This window comes from Pygoscelis adeliae, unplaced genomic scaffold (assembly GCF_000699105.1).
Source record: "Pygoscelis adeliae isolate BGI_AS28 unplaced genomic scaffold, ASM69910v1 Scaffold175, whole genome shotgun sequence".
Taxonomy (NCBI): domain Eukaryota; kingdom Metazoa; phylum Chordata; class Aves; order Sphenisciformes; family Spheniscidae; genus Pygoscelis; species Pygoscelis adeliae.
In genome coordinates this window covers 2596150-2615674 of record NW_008824941.1, presented here as the reverse complement: position 1 = coordinate 2615674, position 19525 = coordinate 2596150, and the positions used below count along the sequence as shown (strand labels likewise).

The 19525-nt window shown below is 38.9% G+C and overlaps 1 protein-coding gene across 1 annotated transcript in view; it reads right to left on the bottom strand.

Annotated features, from left to right (window-relative positions):
* Positions 1–19525, bottom strand: part of CCNY (cyclin Y) — a 56468-nt gene that overhangs the window by 12326 nt on the left and 24617 nt on the right. Inside the window, exons 5-7 of the mRNA XM_009325543.1 lie at positions 16727–16784; positions 16507–16626; positions 2531–2697 (exon numbers count right to left, since the gene is read on the bottom strand). Coding sequence (XP_009323818.1) covers positions 2531–2697; positions 16507–16626; positions 16727–16784 — 345 coding nt within the window. The remainder of the gene's footprint in view (positions 1–2530; positions 2698–16506; positions 16627–16726; positions 16785–19525) is intronic.

Here is a 19525-nt window from a genome sequence, read left to right as displayed (position 1 = left end):
ATCAGGTCAACAAGCACCAGAATGTTTGCTGGAGGATTGACAAGGAGCCCCAAACACAAAGCCCATGAGCCAGATCCCCAAGTACCATATAGAGAGCACAGCCTCTCCAAAGGCTTCTGGGTTTGCAGTTTGTGAGAACCCTAAAATCTTTGAGAAAACGTTAAGAAGCTAAAAATTTTGAGGAAAGGACTCATCACAGTTTGGCTTAGGGAATGTGCAGTGCAGAAAGAGGGCTGATGTTAGCACAGGAGCATGGGTCTGCCATGTGAGTAATGGTGTTATATAGCTCAAGTGCAACTTCTAACAGTAGCACCATCACGTTTGTCAAAAACAATAACCTCTTTTTTTGTTTCCTTTCACACCATCACAGTATGCCTCATCACCTGCCTTCAAAAAAAGCCCTGAGAATCAGCAATTTCAAAACTCATATTTATAACCATTCCTGATTAATACTGTCACACGGCACAGTCAAACCTGTCAGTCTGCTTCAAGCTGTTCAGCACTCTACTTCAGCTCATGTCCCAGCTTCAGAAATACTTTAAAAGCTCCCAGATTTCCCTTGGAGGAGGACTGAATGGAGGGAGGCCCTTACTGCCACTGAAGACCCAAAAGCATGAGAAAAGGATCAAGGGCAAAGTAGCTTAGCGAAATCATTCAGGAAACACTCGAAACAGTCAAGAAAGCATTATCAAATTGTTCTGCATGGAATAATGTTGCACACAGAAATGTGAAGGGCCTGATTTCAGCTTCTTGTCGCCCCTACCTCCCCCTTTCATTTTGGAAATCTCATTCCGTCTGGGTTATGTCGGAAAAGAAGTATCATCAACCATCCTTTAAGTAGCTTACATATTTTAAAACAGATACTGAAATGGCATTATGTGGTATTTCCCACCTCTATTTTGAAACAAGAGTTTTCCCCAGAACTAATAAAAATACCTACAGCATACCACAGCAGTGCAAGCTTTGTGTTTTTTACTTTGACTCGGGAAAAAACCCACCTTATTACAAATTGCTCATTAATACAAGATTTAGAGATAACTTTTCTAATACTTGAGCAATGACAGCTACTCACAATTTATAAGTCTTATCTAGCAGTGTATGAGCATGCTTAATTTAAAGCAATCAGCTGACTCCTAACATTCAACCTTTCCCTTGCAGATCATTTTTAGACCAGCTATAAATCTGACAAACAGTGAACTATTAAGAAATGCAATTAGGGCTGCTTTAGCAAAACCACTTGGCCTTTTACTGCTTTGAGATTGCAAACTGAGATTCAAAAAACATTCTGTCTGTATAAACATTTCTTCTCATCTACTTCCCTCCTTCCCTCTCCCCTCCTCCCAGAGTGGTTATCCACAACAAACTCTTCAGCGGCTGCAATCCTGACTTAAGTGAGTTAAAGCAGAAACGAGTCTATATTCTTCTCATTACAGACTTAGCTCTGCTTAAAAGAGCTCTGAAACACATGGATACTGTACTAAAACATCTTTTTAATAATTTTATTGTTATTAGTTCTTATAAAAAAGGGGTGCGCCGGTAGACTGAAAACATCACTCTCCAAATGCACGAGCCGCAATGGCCTGTCAGGGCATCCAGCCCCCCGGCACCATCCTAGCGCCAATTCCAACCGCAGCCCTTCCAGTACTGCTCTCGCACGCACGCCGGCTCAGGTGAGGGCACCTCGGGAAAGTGTGCGTGGTATGTGACTCAGCCCTGAACGTATAGATGATACAAATCCCAGGCACTTCAGCCAATATATGTAATACCTGCTAAGCAACCAAACAAAAAAAGCACTAGTCTATTTAGTGAAATGAGCATTCATTTTAGTATTCGTAAACATTAAGATCTTAATTGTGTTTATTCTTATTACAGTTCTTTTTATTACTGTTGGAATATACTCTTAATATGACTTGGGAGCATCCAGCCAAATATCACAACTCCCTATGCTGTTACAATATGCACTTCTTAAGAATGCCATCAGATTAAAAAAATGGAAAAATGGAAATTTCTCTTGGCAAGTTAAAATACTAGATTTTTAACATCTTGGAAACAAACTCAGCAGGATACGGGGGCAGGGGGAAATCCAAAAGCACTGATTTTGAATAATGGCAATAAATAAGTGGGTGATCATCTAAGGGTCATTCGGATCACAATTTTTTTTCCTGCCTTACATGTTGGTCTACTGTCTGCATGGAGAACTAGCATGACAGTAAATGTTGCTGAAGTGAATACATGCAAGCTCATTGGATGTGGGGGTTTTTGTCAAGTCATACATTTAAATATTCTGCAGGTCTGTTTTCATCACCACGCATGAACATCCAGGGGTAAAATAGACTTCAACCAGCAAACAAAAATAATTAATGTCTTCTAAGTAAGCAACTGTCAAGTAGACCTCATGCCATCAAGCATCCACCATGTTTAGACAAAACACAGATATACAAACTTTATATAATTTATGAGAGAACTTCCTGTCCCCCTTATACATACAGATCTTGGCATTCATTGACAAAGATAAACATACTGCACTCACATGTCTTCGACCGTGATATCTTTCAGGATCTGGCAGTAATCCACGTTCCACACTGCCTGGTCGTCCCAAACTTTGGATGCCAGTAGAATTGCGCCCAGTACAATTCGCTTCCAGTTTGCTGGACAAATATCTATCTCTGCATAAGTTAAAAGTCTTTCAAGATATACCTGTGGAAACACGTTAAAATCAAGACTTAATCTATTCTGCCGTTAAGTAGAAATGAAAACTATTCTCATAAACCCAATTTTAAAACAGCAATCTGCTCTCAAGAAGATTCTTTTAGAAAAGCTGTAGGTTTAAATACATACATTTATGCCAAGCTCAAGACTGAACGTGACAAACTCATATTTTAGTTGGCTGGCCTTTGCCTTCTGATCATATTACCAGAAACAAAACTGTTATTTTTCTCTCTGTAACTGTTGGTAATATAGTCGCATGTTGGAATGAATTCAAATGATAGCTTAAATAAATTATTAAAATAATGTAAATAAATAAAATGCTAATTACTAATGAAGAAAGCAAGGGTATGCTACCAAAAATAATTACTAGCTACCATACAAACAACTATAGTTGTAATTTACGGGCAATCAGTTGTCAGCTATGGCGTCACGTCATGCTGGGCCCCTCTGGCGAGCCTGTGTGAAGAGGTTCTATAGGCAGGAAGGAGGATGGACGGAGGAACAGTTACCACAGAAACAGCAAGCTGAACAGAGAGGAAAGGTATGTGCTAAGAAGGTAATTCATAACATTTTCCTCTGGACCGATAAGCTCTGGAGATGAATAACATAACAGTAATCCTGTTGGACCTACAAGAACCGACAAACTCAGGACACCATAGTCTGGCCCAATCTGCCCAAGGCCACCAACACGGGCTAGCATCAACCGGAGCTCATATAACCAGACCTCATCCAAGAGGGTGGTGGGTACTATTTACAAAGACTACAGGATTATATACGTACATCTGATGAAACAAGGGACCCTGGAGGGACTTGCTGAACACCTACCAAAAAGCTGCTGGCGGGGGATGCAGTGTGACCCTCTGTTTCCAAACACAGAGCTAGGCTGCCCCCCAGCTGATGCTCCAGCCAGGGAACTATGGGTGAATACGTGAGGGGTCCACGGGAGCGCATAAGTCAACATGCTGTGTGAACAGTTACCCGCTATCGATAGCAGCAGCTCAATTACATTAACAGTAACAGACTGATAAACAAAATGCGTTCTAAGAAATACTAGTTGTGGGTGATCTGTGTGCCCCCCTACTCTATGCCCTGTTAGGGACAGGGAAATTACAATTATGAATATTTACATGTGAGGTGAACAAAACTGAATACATCTGCAATCCACAACATTTAAACAGTTTATATACTAGCTGAGAAGACACATAATAAATCTCCTGAAGTTTGACTAAGTTAATGTTTATTAACACCTAATCAAATAATACCCAAAGAATAGTTAATATATCCAAAATTCAATGTAGGATACATGCTGGTAAGGAATTGAGGGGAAGGGGAAAGGGGGGACGTAGGGGAAAAACTTTCAAACCCGGAACAGCTCACTGGTGATTTGCTACAGGGATGCGTACTCATACAAGCACACAGAGGACCTTCGGTGATTTGTGCTTCTGGAAAGGTCTAGCATTAGTATAAAATATTACATACTTAAAAAATAAGAATTCATATATTTTGAAGCTTGTGTATTTTTATGAGTCACCAATAACATCAAGGCCAATTACATCCTTCGTATAGTTTTGTTCATTAATTTTCACAATTATGTTATGTACAAGTAATTAGAGCTTGGCAACACGATCATCGAAAACAGTAGACAGCTGTTGTGTAATTTAAAATTTTACAGAAAAAATGTATTTTATGAAAAAAATATTAAATATCTGAATACATGTACACAGATATTCAGCCCACAAAACGAACTATCTCACACACTCTGCAGTATAAACGGCATACTGAGCAAGAAAATCATGGGAAAAAATACAAAACACAGTATTAGACAACTTTTGCTCAAAGTGGCCACCACGAAGTAGAAGTTCTTTGCATCCTACTCTTACTGAAGGAAAATAAAACTTGAGTTACAGTGTCTGTAATGGTCACTAATACAGTCATATTACAATGAATTCATGTATAAAAAGTATAAAATTTTCTCTACTCAACAGATCACTTCTCCCCAAGCAACACATTTCTCAGTCCACTGTGAGGTTGTGTCAAACAGGTTTCACTGCACTCTTCTGGCAATGATTTAAGGAAAATCAGATGCAGTCATTTATTAAGTTAGTAAATTCTGCTCTGATTCAGAAACAAAATTTTTTACTGCCTTCACTAGCATCAAGGAAGTGAACTTGTTCTGCAGTTTCATTTCTCATCCGTGGAACAACTTGCTGTGCATGAAGGAGCAGAACTTGAAACTGGAAGTGCTTCAACATGACAACACAGACACATTTACAAAAACCAACAATTAGTCCTGATATGCTACTCTATAAAAATACAGGTTTGCATTTACTGAAGAATAACCTATTCTTTACATCTTGTAATAGATCTTACAATACCCTCTTCACTGCATTGTGATAAAAAGCCGTTAGGTGGTTATTTAGGTTGCTAGTACTCTTACAAGAGTCTACACTGACTGACAGAAACTAGCAGGAGATTTTATGAGGTACTCTGATGAAAGTACAATATACATGCAAAATATTATACCTACCTGAAAGGCTGCATTTTATAAAAACAGAACACAGCTTGGGATTCTGAAGGGCCAGTGTTTTGTTCTAAATTTTAAATATCTAAAGATATTCTACAGATGCTGAAGGAAATGTGCTTCTGCTCTAACAGAAGAAATACATAGCCGCTAAGAAAACTGAAAACATTCCTTTAAGATATATAAGTTTTAAAATAATATTGAAGTTTTTTACTTACCAATTTAAAACTTTTTTTTAAGAGGCATTATGACTGATTCATAGATAATTACTAAAATCCACAAAACATTTAGAAGATATTTATCCCAAGTTTTGGGGATACCTGTACCTTCAAATAAATACTGGACTAACCTTAAAGAAGTAACAACAACTAACTTATAAAAGGAACATACATACAAAATGGTAGATGCATAGAAATCTTATTTGGAAAAGCATAATGTCATTGATACTACCAATGCCAAAATAGTTTAAATGAATTCTTGAAATTATAGAATACTCAAAAAGTCTGAATAGTTACAGTACGTTGGATATTACAGACTGGTCAAATGAAAAAAAAAAAAAGTCTTAGTAAAAGACCTTTGGCTTTCTCACTCCCCAAAGGGTTCTCTATTTTTCTTCTGTTAACGTGGAATTAACCTTAACCTTGTTTTAGACACTTTGTTGAACTCAAGCTACGTCATTAGGCACAAAAAGACAGGCATAATAAAACACTCAAAAATCTCTGTGAAAACAAAGTTATACTCAGCTACAAAGTCAGAATATTTACAGCATGAGACCTCACAGATAAAACTGTTGATTTTTCAGTTTTTTTTTCTTAAAAACTAAGAAACATATAGGTAGCAAGAGATCATAAAAATAAAGCTGCATTTTTCAAGAGGCCAGATGCCAGACTCCTGAATACACCATTTCTTCTTTAGCTATGATTTGCCCCTGCCTGCCATCCTAACACTGAAGAAAACCGTAACATTATCTTATAATACTGTAAAACAAAATATCACTAATTGTTCAAAAATTTATTTTCCTTCATAAGGAAGGCAAAACACTATTTAAGCACAAAACTACAAATTCCAAATTATGCGTCAAGACCATTATTAAAAACAGTTTTGACTTCTTAGTTAGAGCATCACTCTGAAAAGATTTTGATGTCTAAAATTTGGTATTGGGAGACCACAGAAACACAAAGCTCAGTGAACAGGTGGCACATTGATCTCACCAGAGTCTGCACTACCTGATGGTTCTGTTTACAAGGCTGCCTTTTGCTTTCCAGGCAGCCTGTGTAAACAAACCCCTTACACACTATATTACAAAACCAACTTGTTCAACTTAGCAAGCGAAACTGCTCCTTGAATTATGAACAAACAGCATTCCCTGGAATTGTCCCCAGGAAGCAGAAGACTTCTTTAAAGCAATACACCGTGCTAATGCAGGGAGTTTCATAAGCAGAAAGCATATGGAAGCCATAATATCATGCCACTCTTAAATTAGGAAATGAACTTCATTTACTTCACATCAGTGCTGAATTTGACCCTTTACTGTTAATGCAAACCTCTTAGATTTCAACTTCCCACATGCAGTTTTAGTAGATTTTGAATGAATACTCATCATCTATAGATATACAAAGCATACAAAAATCAGAAAATAATATCCTTTCTTATGTGCGGCTCTAGCTTGGAAAGAGAGAGGAAAAAGAAAGAAACAAAAAAAAAGAAAACCAAGTAAGGATTTTGTTGTGGGCTCAAATTCAAACGCATTCAGAGGAGAAAAAGTAAACTGATAAGAACAGATAAGAAGGATATTGCAATGAAAGACATAAAGGAGAATAATTCATAACAGATAAACTTACACCTTGAGCAGATGAACTTACACATAAGTAAAAAGGAAGCGTAAACTTGCTACTACCTTCCCACCAGCACATACTTGAGAAATCAGCTTTAAAAATTAAATAGGAGCTTGACAAGACACTATTCTTATACAACCTTCATTGCCATATTGGAGCATCTTCCAATAGCATGTTGAGGGATATGAATAATTGCTCTTGAGTCCTTGGTGGTAACTTGGGCTTAACTCCAGACATGCTGTTTTCTGGAGTGAGGCTCTGTATCATCTTCCGATAAAACTGATGAAGATGATAAATACCTCGCCAGAAGAAAGGCGCATAGTGTGGCTTCTGGCTCCTTTCTTGAAAATGCCCTAAAAGAGAGCATTTTGTTTTGTTCACTTGCTGTGGCCTCCCTGACTCAGTCTTGGGTTTTAAGTGTATGTGTTCAAGTAAGAGAAGACAGAAAAAGAACAAGACGACTTCTTGCAGCAAACATTTGTAAAAGTTTATCGAGCTCCTCAGCTAATGTGGGAATTCACTGTAATTTGGGACTTGTCTCCCAAAGACACACCTATGCTGTCACAATAGTGTAGTTCTTCAACTTTCTATCAAGCTTACCCAGTTAAACACACAGTCTTCGTTCTAGCTCTCTCTAGCTCTAGTTTGGAGAGAACCAGGTGACTCTGCAGACAGTGACATTTAGGCAGAGGAAAGGCTGGTACATACTCGAGCTCTCGCCCTACTGATGTAGGGCATCCTCATAATGGCAGTATACACACAGCCTGTGTGTATGTCATTATATTATACATAATATTATACATAGGAGCTCTGTCTCCTATGCAAATGTGAGGAAGTTCATTATTCCGGACAAATGGAGCTCTCGACCACTGTTTTCATCTCAGAGCATTTCAATATACTAGGCCCAGGCCATGGTAACAGCCCAAGCACCAAGATTTTGACTTTGATGGGACGTCAGAGTAAAAAGGAGAGGTAGAGTCTGCCATGCACTCAGCAGTCTACACTACTGAAGGGGGATGCTTCTGGCTGCTGCAACGATGTGCTGAATCAGTACAGACTTTTGGAGAAGGGCCAGGTGGCTCTCAGCCTGTTTGAAGAGGAAGGCTGGTGGATGGTTAGTCACTATGCTACTCATCCCAAACAAACTCGTGGCTGGTGGGAGAACACCACCTGCTTTTCCTGGCAAAAGCAAGCAAGTCTTCCCACATGCAAGCAGGCATGCTCCACCTCATTTAAACAAAAAAAAAAAATTAAAAAAATCACTGAAAACGTTGACCCTGCAATGGTAAATGTGACATATGGAAATGCCATTTGTATGCATTATGTCTATACATTCAACAGTGTCTTAAACACAGGGGTCATTTTCTTAAATATGGGGTTTGTATCGAACAGACTTGAGATTCTGTGTGTACTATGCGGTTCACTATATTCATTTGTTGTAATGAATTTCACTGGCTTAATCTTCAAAAGCAAAACTTTCTACATTTTCTTTAGGACTAGCTGCTGTAAAGTCATATAATAAAGCTGAATTTTAAAAGCTCACTGTAGAAAAGAATATTGTAACTCGCATCTCAGAATGCTAGAAGAAATTTACTTACATGTCAAGAGACCAAAAAATGCAGAAGCAGCAATGTGAGAAACACTTTTTTTTTTTAAACAAAAGTCTGAAAACCTCACTTCCTCTGGATTATTTCACCAGGTGTTCCTTTATAGATCCAGAACTAATAAAAGGTAAAATGAGCTTTTAGTGTCTAGAAGACATAAAATAAATGCCATGATTTGCCTCCACTTGCTTTTAATAGCTGGATCCATGCTTACGAATGGAACTAAAGCTTAAAACAAATTGAAGTTGTTATACCAATGTTACTTTTCTTCTATTTAATTCATCCTTTGCAGTACCTCTTCTGAAAGTAAGCTTTTGTAGCAAAACTTCTGAGCGCTTCTCTACTGAAATATTCAAAAGTTGAATTCCAAAAAGGCAACAGATTTATTCTGCCTTAATGTAACACCTAGTTCTCCTTAAACACTTTAATAGTTTCCAGGAACCATCTTCATCACACTTCTCATTACCCATTTATGACTGTATGTTTATAGATTTTTACAGAACGATAACAAAACTATTTAAATAAAAGATAAAGTTACCAATGTGACATTAGCAGAAGCTCTCAGTGGCTTCAGCCAAACAACATACCATTCTGAATTTTTCCCAGCTTGCAAACAAGTATAACTCAGTGTTAATACCAACAACACTACAATCTTCAAAACTCATTTGTAACATAATTCAATTCCTAGCTGAAATGAAAATGCAGTTCCGATCTGGAAAATATCAATGGACATTGGTCCATCAACACATTTTTACTTACAAACTCAATACCTCATAGTCTGATGCCTCCGTTATTAGTCTACTGTGTTTGGGAATGAACCACATGGTTTTATACGACTGTCAGTCTAACAAACTTTGATGGACAACACTTGCACCTCATTGGAGGCATTTTAGTAACTTGAGCCCGCTTCAGAAGATACACTGCCAGAGTTAAGATTTCAGAAGAGCAATATTAGATTATTATTTTCCATCTCTTCCCATAGACTCTCACCAAGATTTTACAATGTTGACCTTTACACTTGGGACATCAGCAAATTATTATTTAATCATAAGTAAAACCAATCAGGTGATTTGCTTTGTTAAGAATTCATTTATCTGAATTTAAAAGAATTTAATTCTATTAATTAAGTAAAATTAGCACTCTGTGGGTATAGATAATCCCAAATTGGCTTCGAGTTCAGTGAACTCTGGAGAGGTTCATTAGCTTAGATGCGGCACCACAGGAATGTAGTTAAATGGCTTCCAAAGCCATTTCAAGTCCAGCAGAGGTACAGAACTGATTTGTTTCAGCACATATCTTGAGCTTATAAACCTGCCAGACCCAATATGACTCCATACTGAGCTAGTTTGGATGCCTCTGATCTTAACTCCCAGGACTTGGACTTGCAACAGCATGGTGGTGAAGCATTTAGCCATCCATTATCACCACTAGTCCTGGGGGGCTTTTTTTATCCAGACACAGAACTGTAACATGGCACAGTTGGCTAACCAGATCGGCACCAGCATCCAAGCTCCAGCAATGCTGCTCCAGCAGGGATACTGCTGAGCCAGAACTAATCCCCGGGGTGATTATTTGCAGTTGGGTGAATCCATCCTGGACTTCCCGAGTGTCTGATAGTAACCACAGCATCCAATATTGTCCCAGTTATCCAGGATGTCCTGCTCCCCATGATCCTGGATAGCAGAGAGTTGGTTACACAACATCCCAACCAACAGAACATAAATCCATTTGAAGAAATTGAAAACTAAAGATAGCACTGAAGAGGTTCAGTTTTAATTAGTGCGAAACAGCATCTCATTTTTTCCATCTCAGAGGACATTATAACATACTTTGTATATTATATAATACTCTCAAGTAGAAAGGAAAGTTAAAATACTGGAGGAGGTTTATTTCCTCCTTTTTTTCCCCTTCAGGAGGATATATACCAAATATGAAAGTGTCAAATAATTTCATTTCAATATTTCATAATCCAAAGGAACACTCGAATTTTATTAAAATCTTACTATGGGGTTCTTAAAGTGTTTTGTTTTTCTGTTACTTCATTTTGAAGCTGTTCAACATTAACCTCCAATATCCCACTGATACCTCTTACCACACTGGAGTTGCAGTCTAAGCACCCAAAATACCATAATTCTTTTTTTAGGTTTCCCTAAAACAATGGAGCAGGTTTTCTATGGAGGTTATGAAATTTCCATCCTCAGAGAAATTCAGAACTCAACTGGTCAGGCCCTCATCAGCCTGATCCAGCTGGTCATGCTCTGAGCAGAAGCCAGACCAGACGTGACCTCCAGAGGTCCCTTCCAATCTAAATTGTTCTGTGATTATATCTGTCTGCAGTACTAGAGTTTTCTGTGATGCAACACAGAGAGGTCAGAAGTTGTGCCCTGCCTCCAAGCAGGCTGAGCGGGAGTCTCAGCACACTAAAGAAATGGGCAATCTCTGAGGAATGTCACTGACATTACTAGAATAATTCTGAATATTGAGGCAGCCGCAAGAGCAAAGCATTATCTTTTCTCATGCTGTTTTGATATTGCTTTATGCCAAATTCTATCTCTATTTTACCAATAAAACTCTAGTGGCTTTAATTATTTCTCACTTGATTTACATTGACAGAAAGGAGATAATGTTTTTGGTATTTTAATTACCATAATTGAGAATCTACAAATGAACATGTATTTGCAAAAACCTCATTCCCTCCCTCTGCCATTTAAACTCCATACGAACTCACTAGGTAACCCACATTATAAGTTGCGAGAGCACAGAATAACTAACGAAGACAGTTTCCATCCCAACACATCATGAAGAAATGCACAGTCCTCTCTCTTGAATGAGAAAACTTCAGTGCGTCACAATGCCTTGAAACTAAAAAGATATTTGTATGGAAAAAAATATAATTGGTAGTGGATCCCATATAGCCAAATTACGGCTCTAATCCAATCACTAAATTGCCATATGCTCTGTTCTAAGCAATCAGCCAGTTCCCTACCACGACTCTCCAGAAATAACTGTGCTTTGCAATTGCCCAGCTGGGCATTTAAAATGTTCCATAAAGGTCTGGTGCCATCCATTTGGTGGAAAAGGACATCACATCATCATGGTCTTGGCAAATTCATTCAATTTTTATTTTTGAGACCAAATGTTGAAGAATAACAACAAACGCGGTCACAAAACTCTGAAAATGTGAACAACTGCAAAGTACCATTGTAGACATTTATAGGAAGCACTACTGGAACTGAAAGAAAAGTCACACATCTCCAGGTTTGCCCCTTAATTTACTCATTTTAAGATAAAGATCTATAATACATATAAAATGCACTCAAACTATTAGGCAACATTGACTTTCCAGTCTAAAACTGGGATCAGTATTCATTCCTTGCCCACACAGAAGCCCTTAGAGATGCATCAGGAAACAGACACCCATTCTTTGACTGAATGTCCTCTTCTCTCGGGGATTTAAAAAAAATTCCCTCCCAACCCCCAGCTTGAATGCTCTCTTTTTATGAAGCGTACATCCCAGCAGGCCTAAAGCAACACTTGACTAAGAGACGTATAAGTATTAACTGATAATCATTCATGTGTTGTATGTTAGACTGTAGTCAAAAGACGAGAATAGCCCTAAAACCAGGGACCAGAATCTGAGTCTTCTGCTCCGGCCAGTGCCCGGAGCACAGGTTTGAAGCCCCTGTTCCTCTTGCCCTTCTCCAGAGCGTACCCTGACACACGGCCAGCTGCCAAGGGGCTCAGGATCCACAGCACACATGGAGAGACCTTCTCTCTGCACCTGGGAGACCTTCCTCAGATGTGGCAAAGTGGTGGGCTTCGGCCACCTCCCAGGGAATGCTTGAAGCCCAGGACAAAGGTGGACACCAACAATATTGGATACCCGCAACTCTTCTCACGGGTTTCTTACACAGGGCAAAGCCCAGCTTCAATGCTTTGCCTTGCTCACCCAACCACACTCACGATCCCTTACAGTCACTGGATGGAGAGTGACAGCATCAAACCAGGCAATAAACAGTACTTTGCATTGTACTCTGAGGTCTTTGGCGGAACCTGCCTCTTCCATTAGCTGCATAAGGATCGGTAGTTTTACTGGGCCAGCTGAAAAGGACCTCTGCTGCAGATCAAGTGTCTCTATGGACTCTGATCACTTTCTTCTGTGCTTTTGTTTTCCTTTAAACAAGTAACACGTTTTTGATACTTCAATTGAAATGGGGAGGGGGGGAAGGTATTTTATCAGCATTTAAAAGTAAAAATATCCCAGTGAAAGGAAATCAATTAAAAGCTTTCTCCTTTCCTCCAAACACACAGAAAACAAAATTCTCCTCAAATGCTATAATTTTCACAACACAGTTCAACAATATTCTCTACCTAGTTGCTGAAAATGTGACTGAGGAGTACAATAAGAACTCAGGAACATCTGGCTGGATTAATTATATCCCTATTTTTCATAAGGAGAATTTATTCTTACATACTTCAAATTTCAAATTTCCCAGTATCAAATCCTCTCAGTCACAGTATGAACTTTGTAATATATTTCAAAAGCATGCTCCTCTGAACTTCACAGAAATAATTCAGCTCACGTACTGTATGTATTTACGTATCACTGTATCTGATCAGTCTATAGCATACAGATCTAGCGTATTTGCCTATCTGCATATTTGCAAATGCAAAAAAATGTATCTTCTCTGAAACTACCACAGAGACGGAAGTATATTTAGGAGCCTTAGATTTGGCCTATTTGCAGAAAACTCAGAAAGTCATGCCAAGGCAAAGCAGAAAACTTGGACCATTCTCCTCTTCAGGTCTAGTTAATAAGATTGTTTTTACAGAACAAAAGAACAAAGCATAAATATTTAATTCTCATGACACACAAACACTGTACTGTTTTCCTGTTGGTATGGATAACGCTCCTGTTCACATTTTTATTTGCTACCCAATTAGATTACCATAAGTACAACTTGCCACCTCTGCACTTGAGACGGTGAAGATGAGACAGGCATTTCTTAGTTTTAGCAAGGGTGGGAATACTCTGGGTCGAGGGAGAAGCACATGTGCATTAATTTTCTCACAAAGTCAGGTCACAGAGTATAGTTCAGATGCTCACTGGGACAAAAAACATTATTTGCAAGACTTCAAATCAGCAACACAATTCTTAAAACTCATTTTATTCTTATGGTATTCTTTTATAAATAAATAACGTGAATTAGTATTTAATTGTTTCAAGCCGAGATTTTAATTTTTCACCTATCAGTATGGGAAATCTCTTGGCAGCTCTGGAGGCTGTGTGAAAATTAAATTTTTTGTTTAATTATAATTTGGTTTTGCTGTAATAGTGGAGGCTTTAATTGAAATATTTTAATTAAGTGCTTGAAGCAACACAACGCCGGCTTTTTGCCAGAGACTAGCTTATCTAACACTCTGGAGTTTCACATTTACTGAGCTCCTGTGCTGAACATACAGACTGCTATATAACCAATTGTAACTGCTGCTTCTACCTGGCTAATGGCATGTAAAAAGACAAACAGCGAGTGCATTCAACTACACACCTTAGACCAAGTTAATAATTTGGGCAGTAAAAAGGGGTGGTTAGGACTGTTTAAAAATAATTAGATTGAGTGAAAGAAAGATAATAGTTGTAGCATCTTGTTCAAAATGTATTGTGATCTCCACAGATACACTTCCTGCCTTCTGGCAACCCTCCCAGGAGGAACAAGGGGCAGACAGGGCTATCAGATTGCTCTCCGACGGACGGCCAGACTAGGGCAAAACATAAGCTCCAGCAGGGAATGCTGCTCTCTTCTTCTCCAGACAGGATATCAAAATTGAAAGCACTTGGAAGGTTCATAAATAGCAACATCAACACTATTAAGATTTCAGGAGTGTGGGGAGGGGGGAAGAGTTGATTGCTTTTTAACAGATTAACTTCCACATTTGAATATTTCGGAACATTTCAGAAACAACACTATCTGTCGCTGGGGCCCCTCCTGATGACACTAACAAATAAAAAAATGGGATCTAAAAGTACAGAGGAAACTGAGAACAGCAGCAGCAGAATTTCATACTTGTAAAACACTATTTATCCAAAAACTCTGAAGCTTTCTGGAAAGAGAGGTCAGGCAGGTGCTATTATCCTGAAAACATGGGCAAGAATAGCACAATAGTAATGCTGATCACCTGCACCAAATCTATCTGCAAACATCTGCATGGCTGCTTTGAGAACTAGGCTATAAAACAGTTTATCTGTTACATTGTGTTGGGTAAAAAAACCAAGCTACCTAAGGTTTCAAGCACTAACAACCACAGAAACTGCCTCTGCAATATAACAAATGATTTAAAAACATTTATACTTCATTGCAGATCACACCAAAAGAGTTACTTGCACAGAAACCACATGAGAACCAGAAGAGGCAAGGATGTAGTTACAAATGAAAGATATTGAAATATGTGCCTGAGTTAACAAGATTTGTGGGGAAGAACTTTCCATGCATTGCAATAACAGGAAGATATTGTTATTAAAAAAAAAGCCCTCTTCCCTTCTACTGAAGAGTGCCCTCATTGATCAAATAACCTAAGACCAAACAACAGATAACTACAAGAAGGTTCCACTGTATTTGACAGCAGATTAATTAAACTACACAAGAACATACTGATCCACACAACATATCTTGCCTCCAGCAGAAAACACTCAGGAAGAAAAGGGAGAAGGACAAGAACTTAGTGCAATTATGTAAAAGAGACAGATAAAATGTCATTTCGGAAAACAAGTAATGGCTGGGTCAAGTAACTAGGTAGAGTAATACTTCACAATGGATGGATGGAGCACTGCAGGGTGTTTCTTGCCCTATTTCTCTCATATTCCTGTTCTGTACTGGCTAGTACAATTCATTCTGACTGACTGAAGAAGAAAAGCCTGCCAACTAATCTTAGAAGCCAAGGGAGGGAGATTAACAGAGAAAATTAGTAGGTCTGGGCTTCAAAATCCACCTTTTCCCATTTCCCCTTCTTCCATCTCAAGTGCATCATTTCTTTGTTATGAAACCACGTTGTAGCGGTAGAAAAAATTGTTTGTTTTTTTTTTTTTTTAAATCTCTGGGTCAAGAACATGGCTAAAATCATGCCTGAAAGCTGAAGAGGCTTGTCAGAGTGGGCAGGATAAAAATTTCAGGAAAATTAAGAAATTCTCAGCTGGTGGAGATCACTTTAGCTCCTTTAATCCACATTGCTATGCTGATCCACACCAGCTGAAAATCTGAACCTTCTTTTGTGTTGTGCTATTTTTAAGTAGCTAAACTTCAGCCTTGAGTACAATTGTTCGATCCTATGACATGGTCCTGAAAGACAAGTACAGTGCAAGTAAAAAAGAGCCATCACCAACATGTCCCAGTCACTCACCAAACCCTTCATGTGCCCATCAATTCTTATTAGTGCGATTAAATTACCTACAGCTGTTCCCGAGTCTCTGCTGGGAGCTACAATGATACACAGCAAACCCCCCAAAAGCGGAAACCTTTCTGCTTTTAACATTCCCTCCAGTTCAGACCACTTATGCCACCTGCGTTTTCTGCGTCACCTTGGTGGCCTGTAACATGATCGCTCTGTGAGGGCAAGACATAACCCCGGCTTTTGTGTCGCATGTTACCCAACCTCTTCTTCCATCACTTACTCTCCGCAAGAAAATGAACTGTAGTATCTCTTCCCATCAAGAAATTCCCTTGGTCTCCAGGGTGAGAAAAAATTCCATGGCAGCACCTAGATCTATCAAATCATACAAACACAAGCTTTGGGAACAAAACTGGGTCTGTCATATCGTTGATGTCATCCCTCAGACACTCACCAGGGTGACAATGGCACATTCAGCAGTCAGTTGAGCAGCACTGAACAACGTCCGAACAAAGCGGTAAATCTGTTTCTGCTCCGGGTCATGTTTGTCATAATCTGGTGGCACTTCGGATTTCTAAGGAAGAAATACTTCCAAATAGGTGACTGAAACAAAACGAAGCAGACAGAAAGACAGACAGTTCACATGAAAAGGAAGAAGAGGCAGATGAACTTACCGAAAGGGGATGAAGGTTTTCGTCAAAAATATCTAAGAGCATTCTTCCGTCTGTGTCCCTAAAAGGTATTAAAAACAAAGTAGCGTCATTATCTGAACACGACAGCACGCAGCTCTCAGACACAAGTGTATCGTTAAAACTCCAATACTGCTCATGCTGCATGGTGCTTAGGAACACCGCAGAAATGTCATTTTCAAACAGAAGTTGGACCTATTCTACCATAAGGTTCACGTGTAATATGAAATCCATATTACAAAGTACGCTAAAATTTTCAGCTTTCAATGCCAAAGGCACACAGCTTTTGCACTCTCTACTGTAAGGCTTTCTCACAACCTAAGAGGTACTACTATAAACGTATCATAAAATCAGCTCAGCTTACTCTCCTTTTCTTAACTGTTAATCCTCGCAATCTCTTCTTTTAAGTAATTCCTCCTCCTCCTCCTCTATTGCCAACATCATGAACATTTACAAATATGCAGCACTATTTTTAGTTATCCTTCAGTTAATACATACATACTTCACTTTTTATTTCTTTGGAAAACCCTATCTTACTAATGATTTCTGAAAGCAAAAAGGAGCATATACAAAAAAATTTCAGACAAAATAATATTCCTATTCATTGGTTTTATTTGCTATTTTGCTCAGATCCCTGTTGCTCAAGATCAGCATGAAAGTTGATGCAACTTCACAAGCCTAACATCCAAAATGCAATTTAAGATTTTTGCTGTGTGTAATCTTGGCAGAAACACAAACAATCACAAAAGCAAGTGGTGTAACAGTACCACTTAGAACTGGACACTTTCCGGACAGATGCATCCATGTAACTTACTTGTTACAATCCCATCTTTATTTATAGCATCCCTGGTACTTTGGTCATAGAGCTCTTAAGAGAGAAACCACTGAATATGTTGTCTATCTTTACTCAACAGCACGTGTCACTCAGAGCACGCAAACACGAGTTTTACAGTGGATTCATGTCTACAAAATGTACTTATTAGCAGCTAACATTCAAACCTCAACATCTGAAGGTGACATTTTTTCTGCTATAAAGCCTGCTAACACTGGAAATACTCCTTTTTAAAAAGGAAAAAAAGTGTTTACCTAAATTAAAACAAAAAAGCAGATTGAAATAATTACTAGAAAATTCCTAATCAGCAAGGATTTTAGGCCAGACTCTCTTACCCCTACATAAAAATGCTAGTATCTTAACGCAGAAGTCATCTCACTGGAATCGTTGATGTGCTACAGTAAACTGTAGCCCTTCACAATGAGAAGAGAGAAAGAAAGAATTTCCTATTTTATTTCTTCATGCTGTAGCTGCTGCATGCTATGAAGACACATTTGATTGCCCTCAAAAAATCTATTACATAAAAAAACCAAAAAAGATAGGTTGATAGGTTTGAGTCTTCATTAGAACAAATTCACATTGTTATCTATCAAAAATGAACCATCTACTAATTGATCTAAGCATTTTTCATGGTTAGTTTGTTGGGGTTTATTTTATTTTATTTATTTATTTAGCAAATTCACCAATACTTAGGCATTCCTCCGAAAACAAGACCGGTGTAGTCTTTTACCGCTTGTTGAATAGCTAAGCACAACAAAAGCTGCAGAAAGCCTATCGATGTAACAATGATAGGAGACACTGGGAAAAGAAGGAATGAAAACTAGAATGTTACAATCAAATGAAATGTGGGAAACATATGAAGGAATATTCTATTTCATGTACAGTTTCTCAAAAAACTGGGATTGGTGAGAGTTTGGAATATTAGCAAGTAATTTAGTTTTAAGCCTACTGTGCAGGAGAAAAGGAACAAATAAATATTGTCTGAAAAGAATTCTTCTCTGGCAAAGCAGGTTTCTGTGAAAATCAACCTTGAGTCTACATAAGAGTTACAGTGGTTTCTTACTCCCCACCCCCCATAAGGAACCAAAATCTACCACATATGTCAACAACTTCCTTTCGCCTATAATGGCAGGAAACAGAACATATGTTTTGTTATTGCTGTTTCAGCAGCAAGTACAACTGAATGCTGTTCTCACATCGTCCCTCCGTTCCTAAATCAGAGACAGACGAAGACAGAAGTCATTTCACATCCTCCATTTCAGAGTTGTTAGTTGACCCACGCGAGCCTGCTCCAGCACTGCTGCCGAGACCGTCTGTCCCAAGAGGGCGCGTTTACAACACACCTCCCCACGCCGGGCAGCCGCAGGAGGGAGAAGCAGCAACCAGTTCTTCCTGAATGAATCACCTCTCTGTCCCAAAAGCAAAAGGACAGATGGCAACTTTCCCAAGAAGGTAACATTCAGAATGTATTTGTTTTCAAGACACTGACCTGGGACTCTATTTTACAAAGGTTTAGCCTCTCTGTTTACTAGATGTAGATCAAATTTGCATCAAGTTCTAGAAGATCACGAATGGGCATATTTTACTGCAGACAGAAATCAGCTCCATGGCAATCGGCATGAAGCATACTTCGGCTCTGGATTCCTCCTGCTCGACTGGGAGCTCTTACTGAAGTTTCTCACCCTTTGTAGTCCCTAATGTGCCCCATTTTCCTGAGCCTTTTACTCAGCTGGCATGATACTTAAGTTATTCTTAAGCACCCTGTTATTTCCACAAAACTTTACAGTCTGATTATCTTTGTGTATCGGGTTTGCACGGCAAGGTTTTGGTAGCGGAGGGGCTACAGGGGTGGATTCTGTGAGAAGCTGCTAGAAGCTTCCCCCATGTCCGACAGAGCCAATGCCAGCTGGCTCCAAGATGGTCCCGCCGCTGGCCACGGCTGGGTCCCTCAC